This window comes from Magnolia sinica, chromosome 1 (genome assembly GCF_029962835.1).
Source record: "Magnolia sinica isolate HGM2019 chromosome 1, MsV1, whole genome shotgun sequence".
Classification (NCBI taxonomy): domain Eukaryota; kingdom Viridiplantae; phylum Streptophyta; class Magnoliopsida; order Magnoliales; family Magnoliaceae; genus Magnolia; species Magnolia sinica.
In genome coordinates this window covers 137,511,425-137,535,619 of record NC_080573.1, presented here as the reverse complement: position 1 = coordinate 137,535,619, position 24,195 = coordinate 137,511,425, and the positions used below count along the sequence as shown (strand labels likewise).

Here is a 24,195-nt window from a genome sequence, read left to right as displayed (position 1 = left end):
AGTTTTCTTATTTTTTATGATAGGCCATTTCACTTGGGTGAGTGGCATAGTTGTAATTATTCTGAATTTTTAATTATAAAAGTAAGGAAGGTTCCAACCCTACTGGTGTTATTGAGAACAGTGTTTTAAATAGCGGTAGCGTGATGCGTAGTGCCCAGCTGTCTATAGTGTGTAGCGTAAATACGTAGCATGTAGCGTAAGCTACACGATACTTCTATTTTTAAATTTAAAAATAGGACAAATACAATAAATAGTGAAAAAAATGGGAAAAAATATAAAAATGCCTAAAAGATGATTCATTTTATCAATTATAAGCATGTTTGAAAAAGTTATTAGTTATCATTTATCAAAAGCCAATCCACATATATAAGCCAAATCAAATAATTATTACATCAACAACTTTCTAAGCAAACCACTTTAATTAATAATGTCTAATTGAAACCACAAGTCACAATTATGAAAAGAAATAAAAATCCCATAGGTTAAAAGTATCAAGTACTTTTAAATAGTAAAAAATCCCACAAGTGTAACATTCCTCAACATTAGAAACAAAGAAAACGTGAAAAAAAATAGTAAAAAAATACATCGTAGCTTACGCTACAGACACTACACGCTACATAGCTGTAGCATACGCTACGATTACGCTATTTGGGAAGCTACGTAGCGCTATGACCACGCTACGTAGCGTACGCTACCGCTACGCTACGGGCGCTATTTGAAACACTGATTGAGAAGAAAGAAAAAATGTTAAAGAAATTCTCTTTACATTTCAGGGTTTGTAAGAAACTCTTCATTTCAATTGAATTGTGGAAAGGTAGAAGCTTGTTTAATAGTGGATTCCCTAAGGTACATCATTCATTTCTCTCATTTAAAATGTATTCTTCTTATTCTCTTGTGTTCCCCTTTCCCATTCCATTATAACCTTCTAAACCCATCAAAATCACACTCAATCCTACATTTCTTTCTCCACCTTTACCTAGACACGTGTGGGCCCCCGTTTGGGGTTTTCCCTCTTTGATTTTCCCAAAAAACTCACTAATCCCTAGATCATTTGAATAACTAAAAATTCCATTCCTAAATTTCTATCCATGAATACAAAACCTTAATAAAAATTTGAATTTTTGTGAAACTTTCTCGAAACTAGAATTCTACTTGCATCTTTGTCTATACACATCGTTGTTGCACTACTCACGCTAGATTGGAAGTCGATATTTCCAAGTGCGCCACTCTTGAATTACTTTATATTTTTGTGCACCATGTATGTGATAACTTAGGACTTTCGTGTTATAAATCTAAATTTTCGAATATATTATGTGGTTATATTTGATTTTATATGTTGATGGCTGAAATTAATGTATAAATTGATCTTTCATCTTTTATCATAGGGTAGTTTCCATCATCCTACATCACTTCTCCACTAATATTACATTTCCATAGAGAATATCCGAAGAGTAAATCGACTCCACTAATATTACATTTCCCATAGAGAAGTGTTGTGTGTAAAATAAATCGTTTCCACTAATATTGCATTTCTTCTGGGATTGCAAATAACGTAATCATTAGCTTTATTCATAGTGCACAAAATATAAGGTGGTCAATATGATGAATGTCTAGAAGATCTGGGAATTTCCCTTGTGAAAGGGAAAAATTCAGAATAGAGGAGATTATGAAAGTAATATCAATTCTTTCACCCAACCTGGCCTTTAAACGACTGCTGTTTTTTTTCATCTGTGAATGACAAGAATTTCATTTTTGCCAAAGGAGTCTACAGGAAAACAATCAAGCAAGAGCAGCAGTGGGAGATTGCAGTTCTTTCAATGTGCCTGTGCCTGTCCAAAGCATACCAACAACTAGAATTAAATCTTAGATTGTCGCCAACAATGGGTACTGAAAATTTACCTGCACTTTCTTTGTGATGTTGAGTCTGATGAATTGTTCAGATTTTTGAAAACATCTCATATTTGACACGCAAGAGGCAGTCAGGCAATGCAGCAACAAACCCTTTTTTGGCAAAAAAAATAAAATAAACTAAAAAGGATAGGAAAACGGACAAAGCAGCTTTCATGCCATCTGGTTGTTGCTTGTGGATTTAATGGAAAAAGGGTGGCATCACCAGAGAAGCCTATTTCATGGCATTTGCTGAATTTAGTTCCATGTGCTTACATAGGAGTGATGATCTGGGGAGCTAACTGTATGGAAACCTTCCAATGCACCTAGTTGAATTTTGATTCCAGCCATCCACATCACCCACCTACTTCCAATCACTCTTCATGGGCTGCCTTGAAAATATCACTGTTCTGATGATCCGTTAGTGGCATACAACAATCAATCAAATGATGGATATTGGGGACAATCAGATTGCTGTCACAACAGCGGAATAATGGGCAGTACAAAAAAATGGCGATGTGAATACCCGACGAGTCTTGACTGCAATTTGGTGCACATGAATGGTTTCCATATGCAGTAAACTCTCTCTCTCTCTCTCTCTCTCTCTCTCTCTCTCTCTCCATAGTTTACTTGATTCCTGCCCAACCAAGTGTTAAAATGAGAAATTGGGACAAGTTATAGGGGCCATGCTGTACTCTGTTGGGATCTTGCACAAGTACAATGATTCAACTGATCAATCCTGTGTGAAATGGTGTTAGCATTCTCAACATGTATCAAGTCACATCAGTTTATTTCATAATAAGTTTGGATGTACTTATTATTTTTCAAAAGCAACCCGCCAAAATAAAGTAACCTTGAAATAGGAAAATGGCATGATAATAGGCTCATTTGCTGGCAATGAGGGCATTGATTTTATGTTCGACATGTGCCTCGTGGTCTTCAAGGCGCCCGCCAACTGCATCATTCTCCCAACGGATGAGCGTCGGGACTCCTGTGAGTTTGAACCTTGGGTCGACTCTCCATGGGTGGTTAGGATTTCTCCATGTGGGTCTGTCCCCAACGAATGCTCTCAAGAGTGCAACATCACCTGATGACGCCTCGAGCTTCTTATATATTATTGGTTCGGCTCTGACACAATCTGTAAAATGAGAGAATGAAATGTAGAAACAATTGTTTGGATGAATTTCCTAATCACCACATTGCAGTTTCATTACGCAAAAATGCTTTTGTAAGACTTCCATGAGATTCCCAAGCACGAATCACCCTTTTATTATTTACTTGTACACTTTTGTAATCACACATTTGTTTACATTCTTGAAAGATCCCAATAAATACCCTAAAATTTGTGGATATCCAGAGGAATTTTTGTACAATAACTGCCAAGAACAATGATTTTTCATTTGGCTGCAAGTCACAGAAGATTCAATGCCATGAGATAATTGTCTGTGGGCGAATTCGGCGGGAACATAGAGGATCTAATTGAGAATCTGAGTGGGATGGGATTTTTTTTTTTTTTGCCGAGGAACTGCCAAGAACAATATTATTCACTTGGGTCACAAGTCATAGAAGTTAGGATGCCATGTGACAATTTTCTGTGGATGAATTGGGAGAGAACATTGAGGAGAAGGAGATGGTGATCATGGATGCATGTCGCATCTCCAAAGTTCTCTATTCTAGTAAACAGCTCTCCAAATGGCTTTTTCTATTCATCCAGGGGGTTGTTGCAAGGGGATCCATCATCTCCATATCCCTGTAGTGGTAATGGAAGCGCTCCGCAAGATGATAGAGAGAGGGGTAGTGGTAGATCTCGTGAAGGGCTTCGGAATAGATGACTCTGACTTTTACATTACTCATTTGCAATACGCAAATGATACGTTGTTGTTTTATAAAGATGATGAGGAGATGGTGGAAAATTTACGAATGATAGTGGTTTGTTTTGAAGTGATGTTTGGTGTAAAGATACATATTGGCTGGTATCTTGGGGGCCGAGGCGTCTTCATTTGCAAGGTTATTTGGGTGCAGGGAAGGATCATTCCCAACCATGTATCTTGGGTTACCTTTGTGAATAGGTAATCCTCCCAAATGGGTATGGGACAAAGTCATTGAAAGATTGGAAAATAAACTATCGCAGTGGAGAAGCAGGTATTTGTCTCTTGGGGGAAGGATAACTATGATTAAGGCAATTATGTCCAACATTCCGATTTACTTTGTCTCTTTTTAAATGCCCAAAGTCGGTATTAGATAAATTGGAAAAAAAATAAGGAGGGGCTTTTTCTGGAAAGGAATGGAAGAAAAAAGTTTCATTTCATGAGATGGGAAGATGTATTGATGAGGACATCACTTCATGTGTACCATTGCGTACGTATTGTGATGAAGACCCCATGTGCATGTGCGGGCATCTAGAAGACCCCACGCTGGGAAGATGCATAGGGACGTGACGATCGGGCTATTAGATCGCATGGATCACATGATCGGATCATTGATCATGGATCGTCCACATCAATTTTTTAGACTTTATTATCTTTTAGGATTTAGTTTTTAATTATTTTATATTTGGACACCCTTATGAGTGATTTTAGTAGATTCTCTTTAGACTAGGAACATGTTTATTAAAATTTATAAGACGGTTTTATATGTAATTTTTGAAAGTTGCCGGAATTATTAAAGAGGGGGCGGGCAGATGAAGTTTTCGGCAAAGCAAAGGTGCAAGTGGTTGAATGGCTTAAAGTGTCGAAGGTGGATATCCATTTGCCCGATTCGTGGGGTGCTTTGTAGTACCTTCCTGTGGTTTTGTTTTGTTTTTTTTTTTTTTGTTTTTTTTTTTTTTTGTATATTTGTATTTTTGGCTACGGCCATTTTATAGATTGAAATACACTGTTTCAAAAAATAAAAAATAAAAAAATCTAATTGAGAAACCGAGTAGGATGGGAACTTCTCAGTGGATCTCATCATCATCATCGTCATCATCTAAGTCTTATCCTAACTAATTGGGGTCAGTCACATGCAAGGTATTCAAAATTGGTTAATGTAACGACCGTAATGTATAACGGTAACGGTCATAACCGTTACGCGTTACGGGGTCGAAACAACCGTTATAGGAAAATGGCCCGTAACAGTTTTTTCAAAAAATAAAAAATGGCCGTAACGGCCCGTATCATAACAGTAACGGCGGTGGCCGTAACGGCCACCGTTACTGTTTTGGAATACCTTGGTTACATGAATCCTATTCCGCCATTCCACTATCAAGGACCATGTCCTTAGTTAAACCAAAGGTCATTAAACCTTTCTTTACTACCTTTACCGATGACCTTTTGGGCCTTCCCCTCGTTTTTTTTGAAAGGCAACTGAAATTTTATTAATGGAAAGAAAACAAAACAAAGACAGGTAAAGCTAAGAGTGCCTGCTGAGAGGGCAGACACCACTAAGCTCTAAGATCTATGTGAAAGAAAATAAAACAAAGACAAGGGCCTTCCCCTTGTCCTTTTAGATTGTTTTCAACTTGAACTTACTCAATAGATCTATGTGAATATTTCAGAGGACGCCTTCCTCTTTGATCTATATCTGAGGTTTACAAATGGTGTAATCATCTTACACCGGCCATTAATATGAAGGGTAAGTCAGGCCCACAAGAAAATCATAGTTGTTTTTCAAAAAGGTGTGATATCGTATAACATAACAATGTTATATATAAAATAGCCATCCTACGTAAATAAAGGTGGTTATTTGGTTATAAGAATGAGCATTTTTCATTGTCTAATACAGAGTCTCCATTCCTGTTACAGCTAGCATTATGATGTATTCTAAAGCTTTTCCTTTTCCTTCCTACTTCCTACTAGGATGGGCCATCATCTCCTGGTTTACTGATAGAGACTTGGCTGATGTTCTTGACTCCTGAGCCTTAACTTTAAATTTTCAATCTGACAATGGTTTTGAAGAGCTTTTTGTATGAAGAATGATGCATAAGAAGCTTTCATCAATGGCAACTCATTCCTACAGCTGAGATAATTGATGCGCATTAAGTGGCAATGAAATTCTACTATGGAAAGATGATTCTCTAGCTTTTGAAACGATCAACTGCTCCCATGCCAGCCTAACAGAGAGAACGCCTTCTTACATGGGGAAGTGAAGAAAGGAACAACCAAACAAACATTAACACTTACAAGCTCCAAGAAGCAATTAAGGGTTTCACAAGTCCACAGGGTGGTTTTCCAAAGTGCATGAATGCCATAGTACTAGAGTACGTTCAAAGCAAATTGAGGGTTAACAAACCCCACAAGGTGGTGCCTAGATGCAATAATATCAGAATATGTCGAATCCCCCTGTGAATCATCCTCCCTTAAAATTCTGGAATTACCCTGTCCCACCTAAACACACAGCCTTTGTTTGGCTGGTGGGGACCAAAAAGATTCTCACGATCGATAATCTGAGGAAAAGGGCATGCCCATCGTCAACATCTGTCTCTGCTGCATGAAGAACGAAGAATCTGTCGACCACCTCCTGCTCTTCTGCCCGTATATCTCATCAATCTGGTCAGAATTCCTCATTTATTTCAATTTAAAGTGGTGCTTCCCCGGTTCGGTCAGTCTCCTTCTCAAAGCTTGGCATGGGAATAGTCTCGGTAAGCACAAGACGCGGATTTGGCGAATGACAATCATTGCCATCTGGTGGTCGGTTTGGGAAGAAAGAAACAACAGATGTTTCAGAGACATCTCAAACCTGGTTTCGGTTATCGCCAGCAAGGCTAAGCGTTGATCGAATGGGCTGTTTACGTTGTAGGCATGAAAGATGTAGATTTCCTTTTTCTTGGAGCTTAGTCGTTGATTGCCTCCTCGGCGATATCCCTATGCTCCTCTGTTTTGTATCCCTCCCCCCCTTTTTTCCTCTCCTCTTTTAATATATATTCAGTGATCTTTCAAAAAAAATAAATATCAGAATATGTCGAAAGCACAGAGAAGCAATTTAAGGGTTTAACAAGCCCACAAGGTGATTTTCTAAAGTGCATAGATGTGCTAATATTAACATATGTTCAAAGCAATGGAGCAACTTCCTTGTATGAATATGGAGGAGACAGTATCAGTAAATGTTCAAAGCAATGTTTATATGGAAGGTTAAAAGACTTGCTGACTGGCATAGACTCATTCGGTCCTAAGTCGAGTCAGGACTCGCCGAAGTTGGGTTGAATTGACCTGACTCACCGAAGTCAAGGGGTGCTCAGGAGGGTGACTAGTGGTATAAAACCAGATCTGGTCCAACCAAATCCGCGATGACTCAGATGAGCAGACTCGTCCGGATCTTAAAACCATAAGAGTAATTGATCACAAGCTGAATTTTTCAGCATGTACAAAATAACATGAGAAAGAACTCGGAAAAAATGTCAATAATAAACATGATCACAAGACTCACCAACTTCCCCTTGGGTGCGTATGAAACCACCTTAACAACCCTTAACTTGGGGCATGTTTGGGTGCTACTTAAAAATGACTACATCTCATTTAGTTAGTATGAATTATGTATTAGAGACCATAATTTCTACAAATTGTCGGTAATTGGTTTTAATCCCTTCCAAAAAATTGTTCTCCAATACATAATTGTGATTAACTAAAATGAAATGAACTCATTTTTAAGTGGCACCCAAACAGGTCCTTAGCGATCGGAGTGTCCATTTTCTTTTGTTCTTTTTTGGTTGGTAATAGGATTTTATTAGAAAAATATATCCCCAGGGTCAAGCTACAGATGAAGCAGAAAGGAACATTACAGCATTACAGGAGAAATCCTGACCAATCACTAAAAAATCATCACACTTAGCATCAGAGAATTCCTTTAAGACCAATGCCCAAGAGCTAGCCAGACATATTTGCAGGATTTGGGGGTCGTTTGGATGCCTGTAAATGAGGGAACTTGTAAATGATTTACAGGGAAATCATTTACACTATGCATTTGGATGACCTTTTTTGCCTGTAAATCATTTCAGGCTGTAAATGATTTACATCTTTTACCCCCATCTCATTTACAGGCAAAAAGGTGGGATTTCATTTACAGGATCTCCATTTAATCGAAGATTGGCTCTTCATTTACATGACTTAAACAATTTACAGGCTATTTAAACACACACAATCATTTACCACTTAAACCATTTACAGGCATCCAAACGACACCTTGCAGAAATGGGTTTTCTTATTTTTGATGTTCTTGTTCATTTAGAGAGAGAGAGAGAGAGAGAGAGAGAGAGAGAGAGAGTACCAGGGCACCAGCTAAGAGAGGTAGAAGGGTCTTTGTCGGCTAAGAAAAGGAGGAGATTTGCTTGATTTTTGGGGGCTTCCGATCTGAAATTCTCGAATGCCTGATTAAAGGTAGGGACTGTCGCATCCACCGTCTTCACCGGCATTTTGAGAGAGAGAGAGAGAGAGAGAGAGAGAGAGGATGAGCTCCGCTAGCGTGGTTTGAAAGCGCTTACGGGACTTTTTGTAGGCAGACGCGAGGGGACGCGGATTGGGTACTGCGCCATCCTATTCCGAGCTCAGAACAGGCTGAAGGAGAGGCCTACCGTGATGTATGGGTTTATCCACACCGTCCATCCATTTTTCTCGTCATTTTACTTCGTAGGCGCAAATATGAGATAAATAAAAGGCTCAAGTGGACCACACCACAAGAAGAAGCAGTGAAGATGACGCCCACCATTGAGACTTTCCTAGGTCGACCTTGATGTTTATTTGCCATCCAACCTGTTCATAAGGTCATATAGACCTTGATGAAGTCAAAAAAACAAATATCAGCTTTTATCCAAAACTTTTGCAGCTCCTGAGAAGTTTATAATGGTGAGCGTTCAATCCCCAATGTGTGGTCTGCTTCTCATGTGATGCATGGATTGGATCTGCATATGTATATGGATTCATATAAAACTTCACCATGTCTCCTCTTTGTAAGCAACAAGCAGATAATACAATTGCTTGCAAAGAAGCTACATTTTTATGACAAAAGTACCTCCTAACTAATGCTAGGAAGACTATTTGCGAGGACAAAATGTCCAAAGCTATTGGCATTATCTACACTTAGGAAGTGGTTCATCCAATGCACGTCCAGAAAAGGTTAGAGGAAAATCATATACTTAAGAGGAAGTGGTACATGCAATGCATGTGGAGAAAAGGTGAGAGGAAAATCAGGAGAGATCATGCGAGGTAAGAGAAAAAACAAATGATAGGAAATGCCAGGAGTGAGTGAATAAATTCAAGCCGTTTGTTGATGAGCAATAAAAATTTCACAATTCCATAAATACTTCTTTGCTATTTTAAAAATCTCATCAATATCTTATAAAATCTCTTAGGCCACCTCTCTTAAAAGTAATTGGATTGTCAAAATTGTCCATTTGCCCAGTAGAGATTAGAGATAGAGATACTCTTGCAGCGTACTGTGCTTGATTGGCAAGCACTGAAAAATTGTACTTGTGGCGTAAGTTGAGTCCATTCAAACCATCCAATTTGTGGAAATACATGGATAGGTCATTACCTCATAGTTTGATGGAATGAACGGTCCAAAAATCTGACTAATTGATATCGTTTTTGTTACAGCCATCAGTTTAATTGTCCACCAATCGATCAGATGGAGCACCAAATAACATTAATTTTTTTAATGATTTATCTAAATTAGGGAACTATGATTTGGACGGTTTATATTGACTAAGTTTTTATACAAGGTGTCCAAATTCTTAGTGCCCGCCCATGGCCCAGGGAGGTACCCTATTCTATTGAAAATGGAACTACAAGTAATGGGCTGCTCCAGCCCAAATCTAGCATGTCCCATGATCAAAATACCCAGGTGCAGGCCCTAATTAGCTAGTGGGCTAAGGATCCTGATGGCCATTGTATTTGTTGGCATACAACAGCCCATACCTGGCCTGATGAGTTTACTGGGCTGTAAAAATCAGGATGGGCCCAGATAGTGGGCCTATCATAGATGGACTTCTCATTCAACATAACCACTATGCATGTCTTGCTTTCAAGGGCCTGTTTGGAAGGCAGGATTAAATGGTATAAAATTGCATTAGGTAGAATCAACACCATGATAGCACAATGATTATATTTGGAAATACCAAGGTATTTTGGCCATCCAACCCTACATTTGGGATCAAATTCGACTACATCAAGTGAAACCTGCATTTGGTGGACAATGTAATTATAATCTGGTGGACAATGTAATTATAATCAACGGACCGGATTTCACAAATGATACCAATCACCTGTATGCATATGCAACTCGATTGTCACATGTAAAGAGCATGTATGTGCAGCACATGCATCAACTTGAGGCCCATAGATGTAGTGAATTTCAAAATCCACTAGAAATCCCACCATATCTCCATGTGGGACTGGATGATATGATACCCGGATTAATCAAGTCCTTCCTATCATTTCCAAATGTTGGATGAAATTTACATTTGATCAATACAATTCCATACCACCAAAATCCATGATAAGATTAAACATCATCTCACACTCTATTTTACATTACCTTGATTGGATATGTGTGATCATCTGATCAAGGCAATTCTTGGCAGACACCTATCCGATAGTTAGGTGGGCCCAAAACCAAAAACAAGTGGGTTGGATTGGGGTTAGAGGGGAAAGTGGGTACGGCTAGCCCGGCTTGAGCTCAAACTGATTTAGGTCCTTTTGCTATCTTGATTAGTCATAGTTAGGTCGAGATCATCTTCTCAACGGTGATGTGATTGCTTGTCCTACAATGGGCCCCCCGCAGGCAACTATGCTTTTAGTGCCTTCGGAAGCATACAGGGACGAGATCATAACCGTTGAACAATGAATAAGGCCATACACCAAAAATCAGCTGTTTTGACGATCAAACTTTTTAAAACCAGTGGGCTACACATGCATATTGAAAGAGTCACTGATGGGTCGCAATTAGTAAGAAAACTGGCAAATCAATGGCATAGCCTGCGGGACAACAAGATTGTCATGCAATTGGTGGGTATCAACTGAATAGATGAGAAGGAAGCGGTTGTTGAGCCAAATACAAGGGGTGAGATCAGATGTGCTGATTCAAGAGGCCACTGGGTTGATGGCTGTCCAATGACGGCCTAAAACAAAAGGGTAATGGGTAATATAATTGAAATTGCCAGGAAATTTCTTAATTTATTAGCTTGACTTACCCTTAGGACCAAACAGTAAATACAACCAATCTCTTGTCCAACGAAATTAGGCTGAGAGATGACATTTTGGGCTGCCAATGGGTTTGGCCAACCCGCAGGCCGACCAACCCAACCCACTTGAAAAAGGGCAACAGTTGAGTTTATTTGATTTTGGGTCAGGCTCAGGGTCAGAAAAGTGTGGCCCTTGAAGTAACCTGGGTCAGGCTTTCAATGAGCATGGTCCAACTTGCCCGACCCATCAATGCAATTCTTTTACAAGTGGGTTGTTAGGTCAGATCAAGGCCTGCTATTGTAGAAAAGGGTGGTTCAATCAGGCTAGGGTGTCTCATCTCATCTCAGCTCATAGGTCAGGCTCGGGCCTAATATTCTGGCCTGCTCAATAAATAGGTCAGAGTCCAGATGACAATGACCTGATCTGAACCCAGCCATCGCCAGCCTATATTAGGCACGGACGTGAAAGGTGCTCACAAAACCAGCAGATGACTTGAACCTCAGTATAAATATGAATTTGAAAAAAGGCAAGGCTGTTTCCCTTATGCTTCCATTATAAGATCTTTAGCAGAGTTGGACACGCCAAGAAACGAATATGTATATTTGCTTTGGAGTCGTTGCTGCTAAGGAATCACCTCCATGATGCAGTACACAACCAATCTTTACATGGTTTCTCCTACTCTGTAGATCTGAGAACACCTGCACAAACTACAGCAATATAACCATGCCTTGATTTATTGCGACCAGGAAAAAACATGATACAATCCCTTGTATTGGTGCTTTGCTTGTTCAAGTCTATCATTGTTTGGGATTGATATTATACAAATCTCAGTGTCAGATTTACTACAGTGCACTAGGTTTCCAGTTACTACCTTGTACAAGTGGTTCCCATGAATCCATTATCCAAACTACTGGCATGGATCCCACTGTGCATGGCTAGGGCTGCACCTAGGGTTCTTGTAAACCCGAACCCCATTGACCCAACCTGAGTTCGAGTCAGGTCTGGTCATGTTGTCAAGGTCCTTGGGTCAGGTCACGTTGTCAAGGTCCTCGGGTCGGGTTCAGATTGAAAAACAGCACCCATAATTAAAATGGTGTTAGGTTCCAGTTGAAAAACGCCACCCATATTTAAAATCGGGTGGGGTTCAGGTTGAGCAAACTTGGGTTGGGTTGGGAATAATCACAAGTATTTGGGTGTTGCAGGTTGGGTGAGGTCAGGTTAGGCTCAGGCCAACCCTCCTGAGTTGCATCCCTATGCACGACCCATGTACTAAAGAATTCCCAAATTGGAAGATCCTAGCTGTTGAATCATTGACCTTTTCTTGGCTAAATAGGGACCATTGATATTATGTGGCCCTACTCCCCTTGGGTCATCCAGAGCAGGGGCACATAATATCAATGGCTTGAATTACTGAACCATGGCACCACTTGTATAGATGAAAACCCAAGGGTAAAATGGAAACTCTTGGACTGAACATTCTGCCACCCTCATTTACAGTTTTTTCCCCCCTTTAATGGCTACCACAAGAGTATTAAAGACCCCAAGAAGAAGACGACGAAGGAGAAGAACCGGAACAGACCTAATCAAAGAGCCATCTCTGCCTGTAATGCTGCAAGCTCATCTTCCTCAGCAGTATTCTTCCGAGGGGTAGGGCGAGCTGGTTGCCTGCCTGCTGGAACATGTTGCACTGGAGCGGCGGGGGCAGTTGTGGCAGGCTGAAGAAGCTGTTCCTCCAACTCAGCTCCCTCCAATTCCTCGAGCTCCGCCTCCAGTTCATCCTAACATGGTGAAAAGATTATATTCAGAATCTCCAGCTAGAAAAAGTAAATGGGCAAATGAAGATTTATGCGAGGATGAACATACTTCATCAAAATCAGCTGCTGTGCCAATAGGAGTAGACAGTGCTTCCTGAATCTGTTTCATGTTCTCAGTCTGCTCATTGATCTCATCCATTGTCTTGTCCACATCATCAATGTTTCTGTAAAATAAAACACCATTATGGAATTATTGAAACCAGTTTTTGCAATATACGAGTAGAGAGAAAATTTTCATTTAAAACTAAGAATTGGAATTCACATGTGTGCAAAGTGCTGTCATCTCAAAACACCATCAGGCCATAAGAAAGTGATTTCAAATGCAATGGGGAAATGGTTGAAGAATCCTGGACTGGATGTTCGTGTATCACGATTTTGCATTGGAAGAGGAGAAATTTTTCACTAGAACTACGTATCGGAATTTGAATGTGTGCAAAGTGCTGCCATGTCCAATCTTGAGGTGCTGCATTGCATTGGGGAAACATTTGAAGAACCTTGCACCAGATGTTTGTAAATCATGATTACCTGGTTGCCATTTAAATCCCTCATTTTGGAAGGCAACCGCTGTTTACTTTCAATGCGTACAGATATATGGCCAACATTCTAAATCAGAAAACTTCAGATGTTTAAAAACATAACTTTTCTTTATTGGTTTGAAGGGTCTGTTCAAACTTTAAAAGGGTCTGCAGGCAACACGCTTCACCTTTATCGGAATCAGGGATTCCTTGTAAATCTGAATCTGGGAAAACTAAGAATGTCCAAATGCATATTTATTAATCATTGAAGATAAAGAAAGAATGAAGCTACTCACGTGACTTTCTGCATAGCTTTCATTGCAGCTGCTCCGGTTCTTAGTGCATCAACAGTCTCCGTCGTAGCTTTTGCACCTTCAAGCATTATCATCTGAAATCACAACCAGAAAGACATTGAAGGGACTCTGCATAGGACTGGACGCATCAGAAAAGCTCTCTCCTCCTTGGGCTCTAGCTTTTAAATGAGATTAGAATGCATTTTCATTTTTTATCTATTAGCTCCAGTTGTGTTCCAAGAGAAGCAAATTGTACGGTGACCCTATTGTGAAGAAAGGGGCCTGTAGATCTAATCTTTCCATAGGGAACAATTGCCTAGATGGATTTGTTCGCCTTTTTGATGCATTAATAAAAGCTATTTAGTAATTTTTATTTTTTTTATTATTATTTTTTAAAATTATTGAATCCAGGTAAGGTCCCACAAGAAATTGAATACAGTTGTAATTTGCCAAAAGAAATTGGAAACACATCATCAATTAAAATTCTAAAATTGCAAGCGTACCTGATCATGAATCCGCAGCTGGAAATTTCCAACTTGCTCAACTTGTTGTTCATAAATCCTCTTCCTCTTCAGACATTGTATGGCAGCTAGATAGAAGAATCAAATTACACATTCTTACATAAATATATGATATTCCACAGTTCACACCCTATCACTGCAGTGCATTTCTTTAATGAATGTGAGAGAAGGCAACACAACTGTCAAAACAACCCCAAGACAACTGAACATAAAACTTGCTCGGATGGCATCATAAGCAAATGGAGCACAATGGATTCACTTGGAAGTTTCAGATACTTTCCACATTACAGTTTGCATAACTAAATTTTCTAGGTCTGAATTCTAATGGATGGTTAATACTGGCAATGCAGGAGGACAAACAACCACAAATCCCAATATAATGACACAATTTGTGCTTTCATATTTGGTTTGGGGCCACCTCCCAACTCTCAGTCACCAAACGTAAATATTTTGAACAACTCACGAATATTTAGAGTAAAAATGCCATTTTTCCTGAAAATTCTCATATAATTCACAATGTTTTAGCAAAAAAAAAGTGGAGAATTTTGTATCTATGGGTCCACATCACCAAACCTTAGGGACAAAAATAACAGAAAGGTGTCACACCTCAGAGCCAAAATACACCACAGCCAGCTTCTCGATGCAAGATGATGCTAGAGATGGTACTTTTTAAATGAGATGTATAAATTCTTCATTTTAGATCCAATTTGAGCATCACATCCCACTATATCTGGAGCATTAAACTTTACTCATCCACTGAGAAACAGAAGTGACCGAACCTATACATGAGGATCAAGAAGACAAAAGAGGCATGAGTCCATCAATCTTCTCATTCTCAAAGCTGAAACTGTGGGTTCAGTCTTAAGAACATTGCCCTACAAACCAATGGGCTTGCACAGCCTCAAGATTGGCTTCTTCCTTTTACAATCAGTGATATAAGATGCATCGAGAGCATTTAGGGCTACACAGAGATGAAGTCCTCCATTAGGAATCTTATTTTGGCAAAACATATGTGAAATGTCAAAAACAAACTTCATGGGACCCTTAAACAATGGTTCTAAGGTTAAGCTCCAAGTATTCATCAAAAAGGGAAAACCCTGTGGTGCCAAGTCACTTACCAAGTAGTATAGATATGGGGTATTAAGATCAATACAACCAATTAAGAGTTGTCAGGTATCTTTGTATTAACCCAACTTGATGGATATATTGTCATATAGTAGCTCTGTAATGCACACACTTACCATGAGCAAAGTAGGTAGCAATTGATGATAGTAGCTCGAAAATGTCACACGAACAACAAGAGATGTGAACAGTGCATTTACACAAAGACGAGGTTTGTAACACGAACAGCCATTACAATATTCAATCTGCAGATATGCTAGATTTTCAAGTCATATTAGGGCTATTTGGAAGTTGGATACAACATATATTGTGATAGAAGCATTTATTGCAAAAGGTCCAACCACTACAACCCTTTTACTTCATTGCTTTTTGTCACTTAGCAAGTAGACCTTGTTATTAGAAAATTTAACCACTTAATGGATTTTTTCTTTTCATCTCATCGAGTCAGTCTCCGTCTTTTCCTACTCCAAAACAACCCCATTTCTATGGACATTGGAATAAAGATCCTATGGACTCTACAACCCAATGGAAAGAATGAAAGGCTGAACTGCGACCAAGAGGTAAAAGAAAGAAGGTCATCCTAGATAAAATAATAGTAGAGGACGAGAAGGTTAGACAAGGTTGGACTGAAACCAGACACAAACAAGGTCTGGTTCACTTGAAACCCAGGTCTGGAGAACTATCATTTACATGATTACAGCAGTAAAACTAGAAGCCATGATGTCCCTTCAAGCGTGAAAGGTATCATCCACTAATTGTTCTCTTGCATTTTATCCATTGTACTAATGCATATGTACTGGTTTGGAATGGTAGTACAACCCAGTCAGACTGGCAGTTCGATGGAACTACAAAAAAATGGTATGATCTGGGGCAGCTTTTTGAAACATTGGTAAAGAGAATACAAAGACTTGTTGAAAAGCAATGGTATTGTCAGAACAACAAAGGACAGGCTTTGCAGGAATAGCTGTAAAGCATACCTCTTTTGTTCTTTGCTCTAGTAAACTCCTTGGCCTTTTCGACCTCTGTAGCAGCCTTCTTTAAAAGGACTTTCTCCCTTTTCTCTAGCACTTCAAGTGTCTGCATAATTTACATAGCAATGTGTTGAAGATAATCCAATGGAAATTTATAAAATAGCAACTGTAATATCATGAAGCTCAACAAGCATCGCAGACGGGGAACAAAACTGAACTCTTCTGTAAGGCCAAAGGCCTGTTTGGTGCATACAAAGCATAGGAAATGAAAATAATGTTTCTTGGGAAACCACATTTCCAGGAAATTGTGGGAAGGGAAAAATTATTTTCCCTGTTTGTTTTTCAACAAGATTTCTTAGAAAATATGAGCATGATTCCAAATTTTGTTATTTGGGAAAAAAAATTCCTTGTAGTTACTGGAATGTGCTATATTAACGCGTGGGACATGTGCATGCTTGAAGATGGAAGGTGGCACATTTGGCATATGTAGCACATGTGGAGCATTGAAGCTGAATAGTGGTAGACGTGGCACATGTGAGTGACACATTGGCACATTTGACGTGTGTGCGCACTTAAAGCTAGATGTCATATGTGTGTGCACATCAGCACATTAGCATATGGATTGATTGAAGATGGATCTGATAGTATATGTGGCACATTGGAACATGTGGGACGTTTTGCATATGCTGGGTGCAAGGAAAGATGGGCAATGGCACATGAAGGGCACAGCAAAAGATGGACGGTGGCTCATGTGAGGTGGTAGAGGATGTATGGTGGCACATGTGGGTTTAATGCTTGAGAAACGCATTTTCCTTCCATCATGGTAAGACGTATTTCTTAGAGGTGAAGGTGGGAAAATAAAATTATTGATTTTCCAACAAAAAGTGGAAGTGGGGAATGTCTCACAAACAACGAAAAGTAAGTTTCATGGCTAGCAGTGTTTACCTTTCCTTTCCTTTCCACAAACCCAAACAGACCCTTAAAGACATTTTTAGATGAATATTTATTTTTTTCCCAAAGCAAAAGAAACCTGGATCTAATCCTAAACATTCATTAATTCTGATACTAACCACCTACTTTAATAGACAACGTATAATGACTAAAATACCCTAACTCTATCAGAACCATATAGCTGTTCCATAAACCAGCCACAACACACTCAATTTATATCAAAATGCAAGAACTTGGCTTGTTTGAAGTTTAACACAACAGGCTTTCAAAAGAAATAACTTTTTTTTATCACTCAGATGCCATTTAGTACAAAAAAAGTGACCATAAAATAAGTGAGGAAAATAAGGATACAACAACTAGGCATCACCTTTCTGATTCTTTCAATTGTCTCGTCAATGCTGCCTCACTGATGAATAAATATCCTTTCCTCACCAAGGTAGAATAAGCCTAATATGGCCAAGATGCATGCCTCACAACAGGTGTAAACATCTTGTATCTAGGACTTCATTGGAAGACCTTCCACCCAAGTGCCCTCTCACCTCAGCACATGCTTCAAACTCACTCTCCTGCACCTGCTTCGATACTTGCTAGCTGAAACAAATGCTTCCCCACTTCCGCATTGGAATCTGTTGCCATTTTTGATTCATGCTTCGTGCAACTATAATTTAGGCAAGTGGGACTTTAAAAAAAAAAATTATTTCTTGTTCTTATTGTCATTGGCCTTTTTTGCTGCTCTTGCTTCTAAACCACAAATATAAGTTGGGAGAGACCTCTTAAATCTATTCTAACAAATTTCTCTCCTTGGATATTTTGAGTACATGGTTGACTAGGTAAATGATCCCATGACTGATATCTCTCTACAGAAGAAACTCGACGAAGGAGTTCAGAAGCACAAGAAAATCATCAACATCATAACCTTGTCCTACGGTCACCTTCCATTATTGGTTGGTAAAGAAATAAATGATCAGCTGCCTACTTCCTACCATCACTTACCAAGGCTTGTGATTGGCTGGCACATCGCTACCAGGCTGAGATGAATATATTAGTTCATGATTATGTCTAAGGGCAAAAGATAGGCTAGGTATGTGCCAAAGACAGATATATCATATATGTTATTTCTATATGTACAATAATTGATTTTCCAATATCTTAGGCAATCTTGATCACATAATCCCATTGAAAGTGCGGAAACGGGCAGGTTATCTTTATACAAGCGGTGGGCTCTATTGTTTCTGCTAAGCGGTGGGCTCAACCCAAAGAAGAACTAGGGTTCAAACACACTTCCAAATACCCAAATGTAGCCCGCCTTTTCTGTTATAAACAAAGAAATCCCAGAAAACACCAATCATATTCTCCAATATTTACCTTATGAATATAGAGATAAAATTTTCTCTACTAATAACCCTCAAACCTAAACTAAATCTTGACCCTTAGATTAAACTAATCCTAGCCTTTATAACAAAAAACTAAGGGAAACAAATGAAGGATGCGTGAAACATCAATGAGAAAAGATATGAGTGGGTCCATGCGGGACAAATAGGAAGTCCACAAAGGCTTCCCAAACCATGCACAAAACCATATTTATGAAACGAAAGGACCATGCCATCAAATTTCTGATGTCATCTCTCCTCTGGGTATCCTAAATTCGTGCACTTCCTCCCTTTCTTCAGCGAAACTGCATCGCCAATTTAGCTAGAACAAGTTCTCACACCCATCCACAATGCCCTGACGTCTACTTGTTTGAAGTACAATTTGCAATCAGGCTTGAGCAAAATTTTCTCATCTCCCTCATCTCAACCATGATGATGCCTCCAATTCCTGCCAAACCTGAGTTGTCATAAGAACAACCAAAATTTAACCTTCAAAATCCCATGAAGTGCAGGATTCAATATAAAGATCCTGTTGTCAGAGCTACTTCCATCTTGCCACCCAACCTCACATCAAATCTGCCTGATGCACATCTTGGACTTCAAGACAAGGGCAGTGATGATTCCACTACAAATGCACCAAAAAACCGTCACCACCTCCTTATCACAGGTTCTAGCATTTATATGTCCAAATCAACCAAAGAATGACAATAATGCTAACATTCCCTAAAATGTGACCTCTTGGATTCCAAATCCCAAATCTTTATAGTTTCCAAAGCCTCACAAGTCACAACTACATTTGGCACTTCATCCAACCCCACCAACGAGGAAAATGCCATTAGATGAGGAGCCAATGAAAGGACCAGACATGCACAGTAGGAGCATCATATTGACTGCAACCTTGCAAGGGAGGCTAGCATAGAAAAATTAGACCATGAAAGTACCCAAATCCTCCAACCACCATCATGCTAAACCAAGATGTTCAGAAGGACAGGGCTCACTCTTGCAAATTCAAACAGAATTATTAAAAAGAAGAAGAGGAAGAAGAAGAAGAAGAAGAAGAAGAAAAAGAAGCTAAAAGCAAAAAGGTTACTACTACTGGCAGCACGCAGGTTGAAACATGTCATCAAGATGATTAAAACTGAGGAGAAAACAGATGGAGATAGATGAGCTAAAAGGAAGCTACAAGCCTGTTCTCATGAATAGTCCTCACCTCTCAGGGGTTTCTAGAGGCATTGAACCGCTTAAGGTTCTTGATATTAGGTGCTCAGTAGGGGAGGTCACCTAAAGTTTTATGAATTGAAACATCCCATGTCAATAGGCAGGCTGCTATGAGCTGGAACAATTCAGGAACAGCCTCACCTTAGGAAATCAAAAATTGCTCAATCAGCCCAACTTGCCTGCTCGGACGAATGTGGAGCTGCCACGTCTTAGTTGGGGATCTCAAAAAATGGCAGGGACCCGTGCTCTAACATAGCCACCTAAATTGATTGGCTAGGTAGACGAGATCTTTGTAACTTCCTCGACCAGTGGAGTACATGACAAGCATCCTGGTCTAATAACTAGAACTGCTAAGCAAAGCATAGAATGAACCCTCTTAGAACACCCACAGAAAAATCATTGAGGTACCATGAAAACTGACAGCTGGGAAAACAGGCTTGGGGTGGGGTGTAGGTCTTTCAGCTAAGTGGAGGTCCGAACCGACTGATGTTGAAGAATCTTGTGACTACTATTGGTGAGGATGCACAGGTCTGTATAATGATCGATTTAGTCAGCACAAGTACTGAGATACTAATGCATCGATTCTGCTGACAAATTGAATCCCCTAGGCTGTAGCCTAAGCACCCTCAAGTCTCGACACAGATTGTGTTTCAAAACACCATGTTAGAATCATTTCCAAATTCTGTACCCACTCCCTATTTGCATACATATTAACGTGGGATTCTTAGCAAACTGGAGGATGGTTGCAGACTCTTCACCTTTGAATTGGCTAAGGAGACCTTCTGTGGCTTTGGCTAACATATAGCTTAAAGCTCCTGATACTATAAGAAATGGATACAGAGACAAGTTTGCCTTAATGAGCACCACATGGTAGTAAAGAAGCATTTTGGGGAGCAATTGATCAACAGCCAAGATCCGCACCAATGAAATGCATTCCTTCATCCATTCTTTCCCTCTAACCCTGAAACTTATACATCTCGGCATGTCCAAATCCACAAGATCATAAGCTTTTTAAAGGTAGACCTTGCCCACCTGCCCAGCCTACGACGAGAGTTGAAACACATACAAGCAATTGAAGTACCATCCCATGTTTGTCTCCTCATAATGGAAGCACCTTGGGGCAAAGAGATAACAACAACAACAACTTCCGTGATCTGGGGAACAGTACCTTTGCCATTATTTCTTATGCCCTCCTAGCAGACTTATTGGCTAAAAATCAGAAAGACATGAGGCCATATTAGCCAACTCCTCCTATAATAGTTGGAAGGTCCTTGGAAATCTGTCCGACCCCAGGGCTTTATCTCCACCCAGCTCAATTCACCACTGCTTTGACCGCTTGTTCACCAAAAGTGAACTCTAAAACATCAGATTCTTCATCACTGATATAAACTGCAAATTATGGAGTTTTTGTGTAGGCCAGTTGTACCATCATTAACAGATATTGACAGAATACCTCATCAGATTCTCATGCATGCTTATGACGTTATTGCCATTTACCTCAAGACTCAGAATTCTATGTGATCTCAATCTCCAAGTAGCAATACCATGAAAATGTTTGATATTTTATCACCCTTTTTAGTCACATAGCCCTGTACTTCTGTCTCCACTTTATCTCCTCCTCCAAAAGGTAGAAATCCAAGTCCACAGAGTAAAAAAACTTGATTTTGCTCCTCCTGAACTTATGAAAGGGCTGAGGGCAATTTCTTCATGCAAAATGCCCCTAATGGCCTAAGCATCAACCCAAAGAACCAATACTTTCTGAAATAAAAGAAATTAAATTGAAATATCCTCCACACTGTCTCATACCAATCATTACTTGGAAGTAAATAATTCTTTAGCTTCTAGATAGTGAGAAAATTGTAACATTTTCAAAGATATTTTTTTTTCCCATACATTTGCTCTAATTCAAACAAGGAGAGATCTAGTCATTGCCCCAAAGAGAGGCTAACCTGGAGAAGCTAAGGAATCCCAAAGTTTCTGAATGGGACGGTCCCTCTTTCCATGCAATTGCAAATATAATATCACTCCACGATAAGCTTTTGGATATTGACTTTAATGGTTATGTCTTATACCAAACTGGCATGATTTGGAACTTTGGCATTGGTCAGTTTGACATTTGGGACATGCTCTTTACTTATTTTAACTGTACTTGGTTTTTTCCCTGGCCTTTGGAACTGACCATTTAGGCCTTTCGGCATTGTCTAAGAGGCTAAGACATAGCAGTCTTAGTAGTTAGAGACTCCGTGTCTTTTCTTTTATTTATTAAATTTATTCATTTATTGCATTTTCCTATTGGCACCAGTAGTTCACTACATTTCATCACAAATCAACCAATTATATTTAATAGCTGTTTGACTGATTCATGCTACATGCCAAGCACATTATGTTTCCTAGGTGGTAGACTCACAGGAGTTTTAACACGAGGTCATGTGTTCCAGTACCCATTGTGGTGAAATCCCACTGTGGAGTGAGTGTGTAAAAAAAGTTTGCAATTTTTTTTTCTACCATTACCTCTTTCTTTCTTTCTTTTTTAAAATTTTTATTTTTAATACTATTACCACTTTCTGAGTTTTGAATATTTTATACACATTTTTTCTGCCTTATAGAACCTGACTAGAGCCTTAAAAGCATTGTACAATGTCCGAAGGACTCGTAGACCTCTTAACAATCCTATCTTTAAAAAAGAAAAGAAAAGAAATGCTAACGTAGACTAGGAATTACAATAATTTGGCCAATCATTTAAAATCAATACAAATTTTCTGCTCACAGCCTTAAACTAGCCGTGGTACAAGTGGCATCAACTTTTAGTAAGTTAAGCCACTGATCTGGTGAGTCACATCATGGGATGGGCCATGCCCCAATATCTCCCTATGAAATGATCCTAGCCATCTAATGAAAATGAACAATTACAATTCATAACCATTGGTTCGCATTTAACGGATCCAATTGGACGGTAATTGTGCGGGAGAATTTGAGGTATCTCCCAAGTCCTATCCACCACAAGGTTCACCATACAAACAATATGTATCACTTCAGATGCCAACCTTCCATTTATAGTTTTTGAGCCGAGCAAACGATTTATCAAACATTGTATGTTTCCTCAAAAACAATATCCCAGAATATCAATCTTCAATTCATAAACTAAGGATGTAAAACAAGCAAACTCCAGTTGTTTCAAAAGCCATAGATAAAAAAAGCTGAAGATGTTTGATCTCCATCTTTTGATAAATGCATCACCCACACACATGTGACTGGCCAGGCACAGACACAAAACATTCAACATAGCAAGAGTGACATCCAAGAGCATGCAGGCACAGACACATAAAAACACATAGCACACACATTTATACATGAATCACTCTTGTTTCTCTACTTAGAAAGGTAACTTGATCTAGAGTATGTTAAAGTACCACAATTCATGAAAGATGCAACGGCTGAGATATCAGAACCGGAACCCAAAATCTAGAAACACAGTAGGGTCCTATTTGGATGTGCAGCATGCTCCAAACAGTATGTGGCGATCGTGATAAAATCATCAGGGAAGCCAAACACTGCATCTGACTCCATTGCAATAAAATATCAAAAACCTGGTCGATATAATGGCGGATCTTTTAATGCCCGGTCTTTCCACCAAAAAGACGTAACCATAACTCAATTACATGCGTAATTTCAAATTCTAACTGGAATCGCATCTAGTCGACCAATTAACAAAACCAACCATATGAAAGGATCAAAAGCAACAAGAATGGCAAACCCATTAAAAACCAGGCCATCAAACAAAGGAATCATGAAATAACTAGGAAGTTAGCCTCGGAATACCTCAGTAAGCTTGTCGAGAGTTGCCAGGGGATTGGTTTCCTGCTTAGGTTTGCAGAAGATCCTCGTAAACATGGTTTCCTCCTCCGCTAAGATCCCCCGCCCTGGATAAGAAGGAAAAGATTTCAAATCCCTAAACCCAGATGGGAGAATTGCAGGGGATTCTCCAAGCTATCCGTCCAGGAGAACGAAAATAACAATTGAGAAAGAAAGATGAGAGGGAACGAAGAAACGTAACTTGGAATTAAAATCAATTGCGCTGGGTTTTGTTTTTTTCCCTGATGAATCGGATCGAAGAAATCGTATTAAAAGGAATTGGATTTTGAAGGTGGAATGAGGGAATTTGGCGGTTCCTCGTAGGAATACGAAAAGAAGAAAACCGTGTGGATGAGAACATACATCACTGTAGCTACTTAAAGCTGCTGCCCGTTCCCAGCTGGAGACTGGCGGGGGTAGGACGCAATCCTGCGAAAGCCTTTCGCAGGAAGTTCCTGTGGTGGAAACTTAGGTGGGGCCTACCGTGATGTTTGTGAAAAATCCACTCCGTCCATCCGTTTTTTGAGAT

The 24,195-nt window shown here is 39.5% G+C and overlaps 2 protein-coding genes across 3 annotated transcripts; both read right to left on the bottom strand.

The window, feature by feature from the left end:
* Window positions 1-2,598: 2,598 nt before the first annotated feature.
* On the bottom strand, window positions 2,599-8,373 carry LOC131220175 (thioredoxin-like protein Clot). Its single transcript, XM_058215141.1, has 2 exons — window positions 8,128-8,373; window positions 2,599-3,025 (listed from the first exon to the last, which is right to left on the bottom strand). Exons 1-2 carry the CDS (start codon window positions 8,270-8,272, stop codon window positions 2,772-2,774), a joined length of 399 nt encoding a protein of 132 aa, XP_058071124.1. The 5' UTR covers window positions 8,273-8,373; the 3' UTR covers window positions 2,599-2,771.
* A 3,181-nt stretch (window positions 8,374-11,554) lies between these two features.
* Window positions 11,555-23,894, bottom strand: LOC131220163 (vacuolar protein sorting-associated protein 32 homolog 2-like). Of its 2 annotated transcripts, none has more exons than XM_058215134.1 (7): window positions 23,634-23,894; window positions 16,282-16,381; window positions 14,165-14,250; window positions 13,665-13,756; window positions 12,903-13,017; window positions 12,619-12,817; window positions 11,555-11,737 (listed from the first exon to the last, which is right to left on the bottom strand). In XM_058215134.1, exons 1-6 carry the CDS (start codon window positions 23,703-23,705, stop codon window positions 12,623-12,625), a joined length of 660 nt encoding a protein of 219 aa, XP_058071117.1. In that variant the 5' UTR covers window positions 23,706-23,894; the 3' UTR covers window positions 11,555-11,737; window positions 12,619-12,622. The 2 variants fall into 2 exon arrangements, with proteins under 2 accessions (XP_058071117.1, XP_058071113.1); XM_058215130.1 differs by having other exon boundaries at window positions 11,555-11,746; window positions 23,634-23,893.
* Between the last annotated feature and the right edge of the window lie 301 nt (window positions 23,895-24,195).

Excerpts from the sequence above, each read along its gene's own strand:
- LOC131220163 (XM_058215134.1), bottom strand. The coding sequence starts at position 23,705 with ATGTTTACGAGGATCTTCTGCAAACCTAAGCAGGAAACCAATCCCCTG. Across the intron at positions 14,251-16,281 it reads TAGAGCAAAGAACAAAAGAG|CTGCCATACAATGTCTGAAG; the intron begins GTATGCTTTACA and ends TCTTCTATCTAG. Across the intron at positions 13,757-14,164 it reads AGCTGCGGATTCATGATCAG|ATGATAATGCTTGAAGGTGC; the intron begins GTACGCTTGCAA and ends TTGTGATTTCAG.
- LOC131220175 (XM_058215141.1), bottom strand. The coding sequence starts at position 8,272 with ATGCCGGTGAAGACGGTGGATGCGACAGTCCCTACCTTTAATCAGGCA. Across the intron at positions 3,026-8,127 it reads CTCTCTTAGCTGGTGCCCTG|ATTGTGTCAGAGCCGAACCA; the intron begins GTACTCTCTCTC and ends CTCATTTTACAG.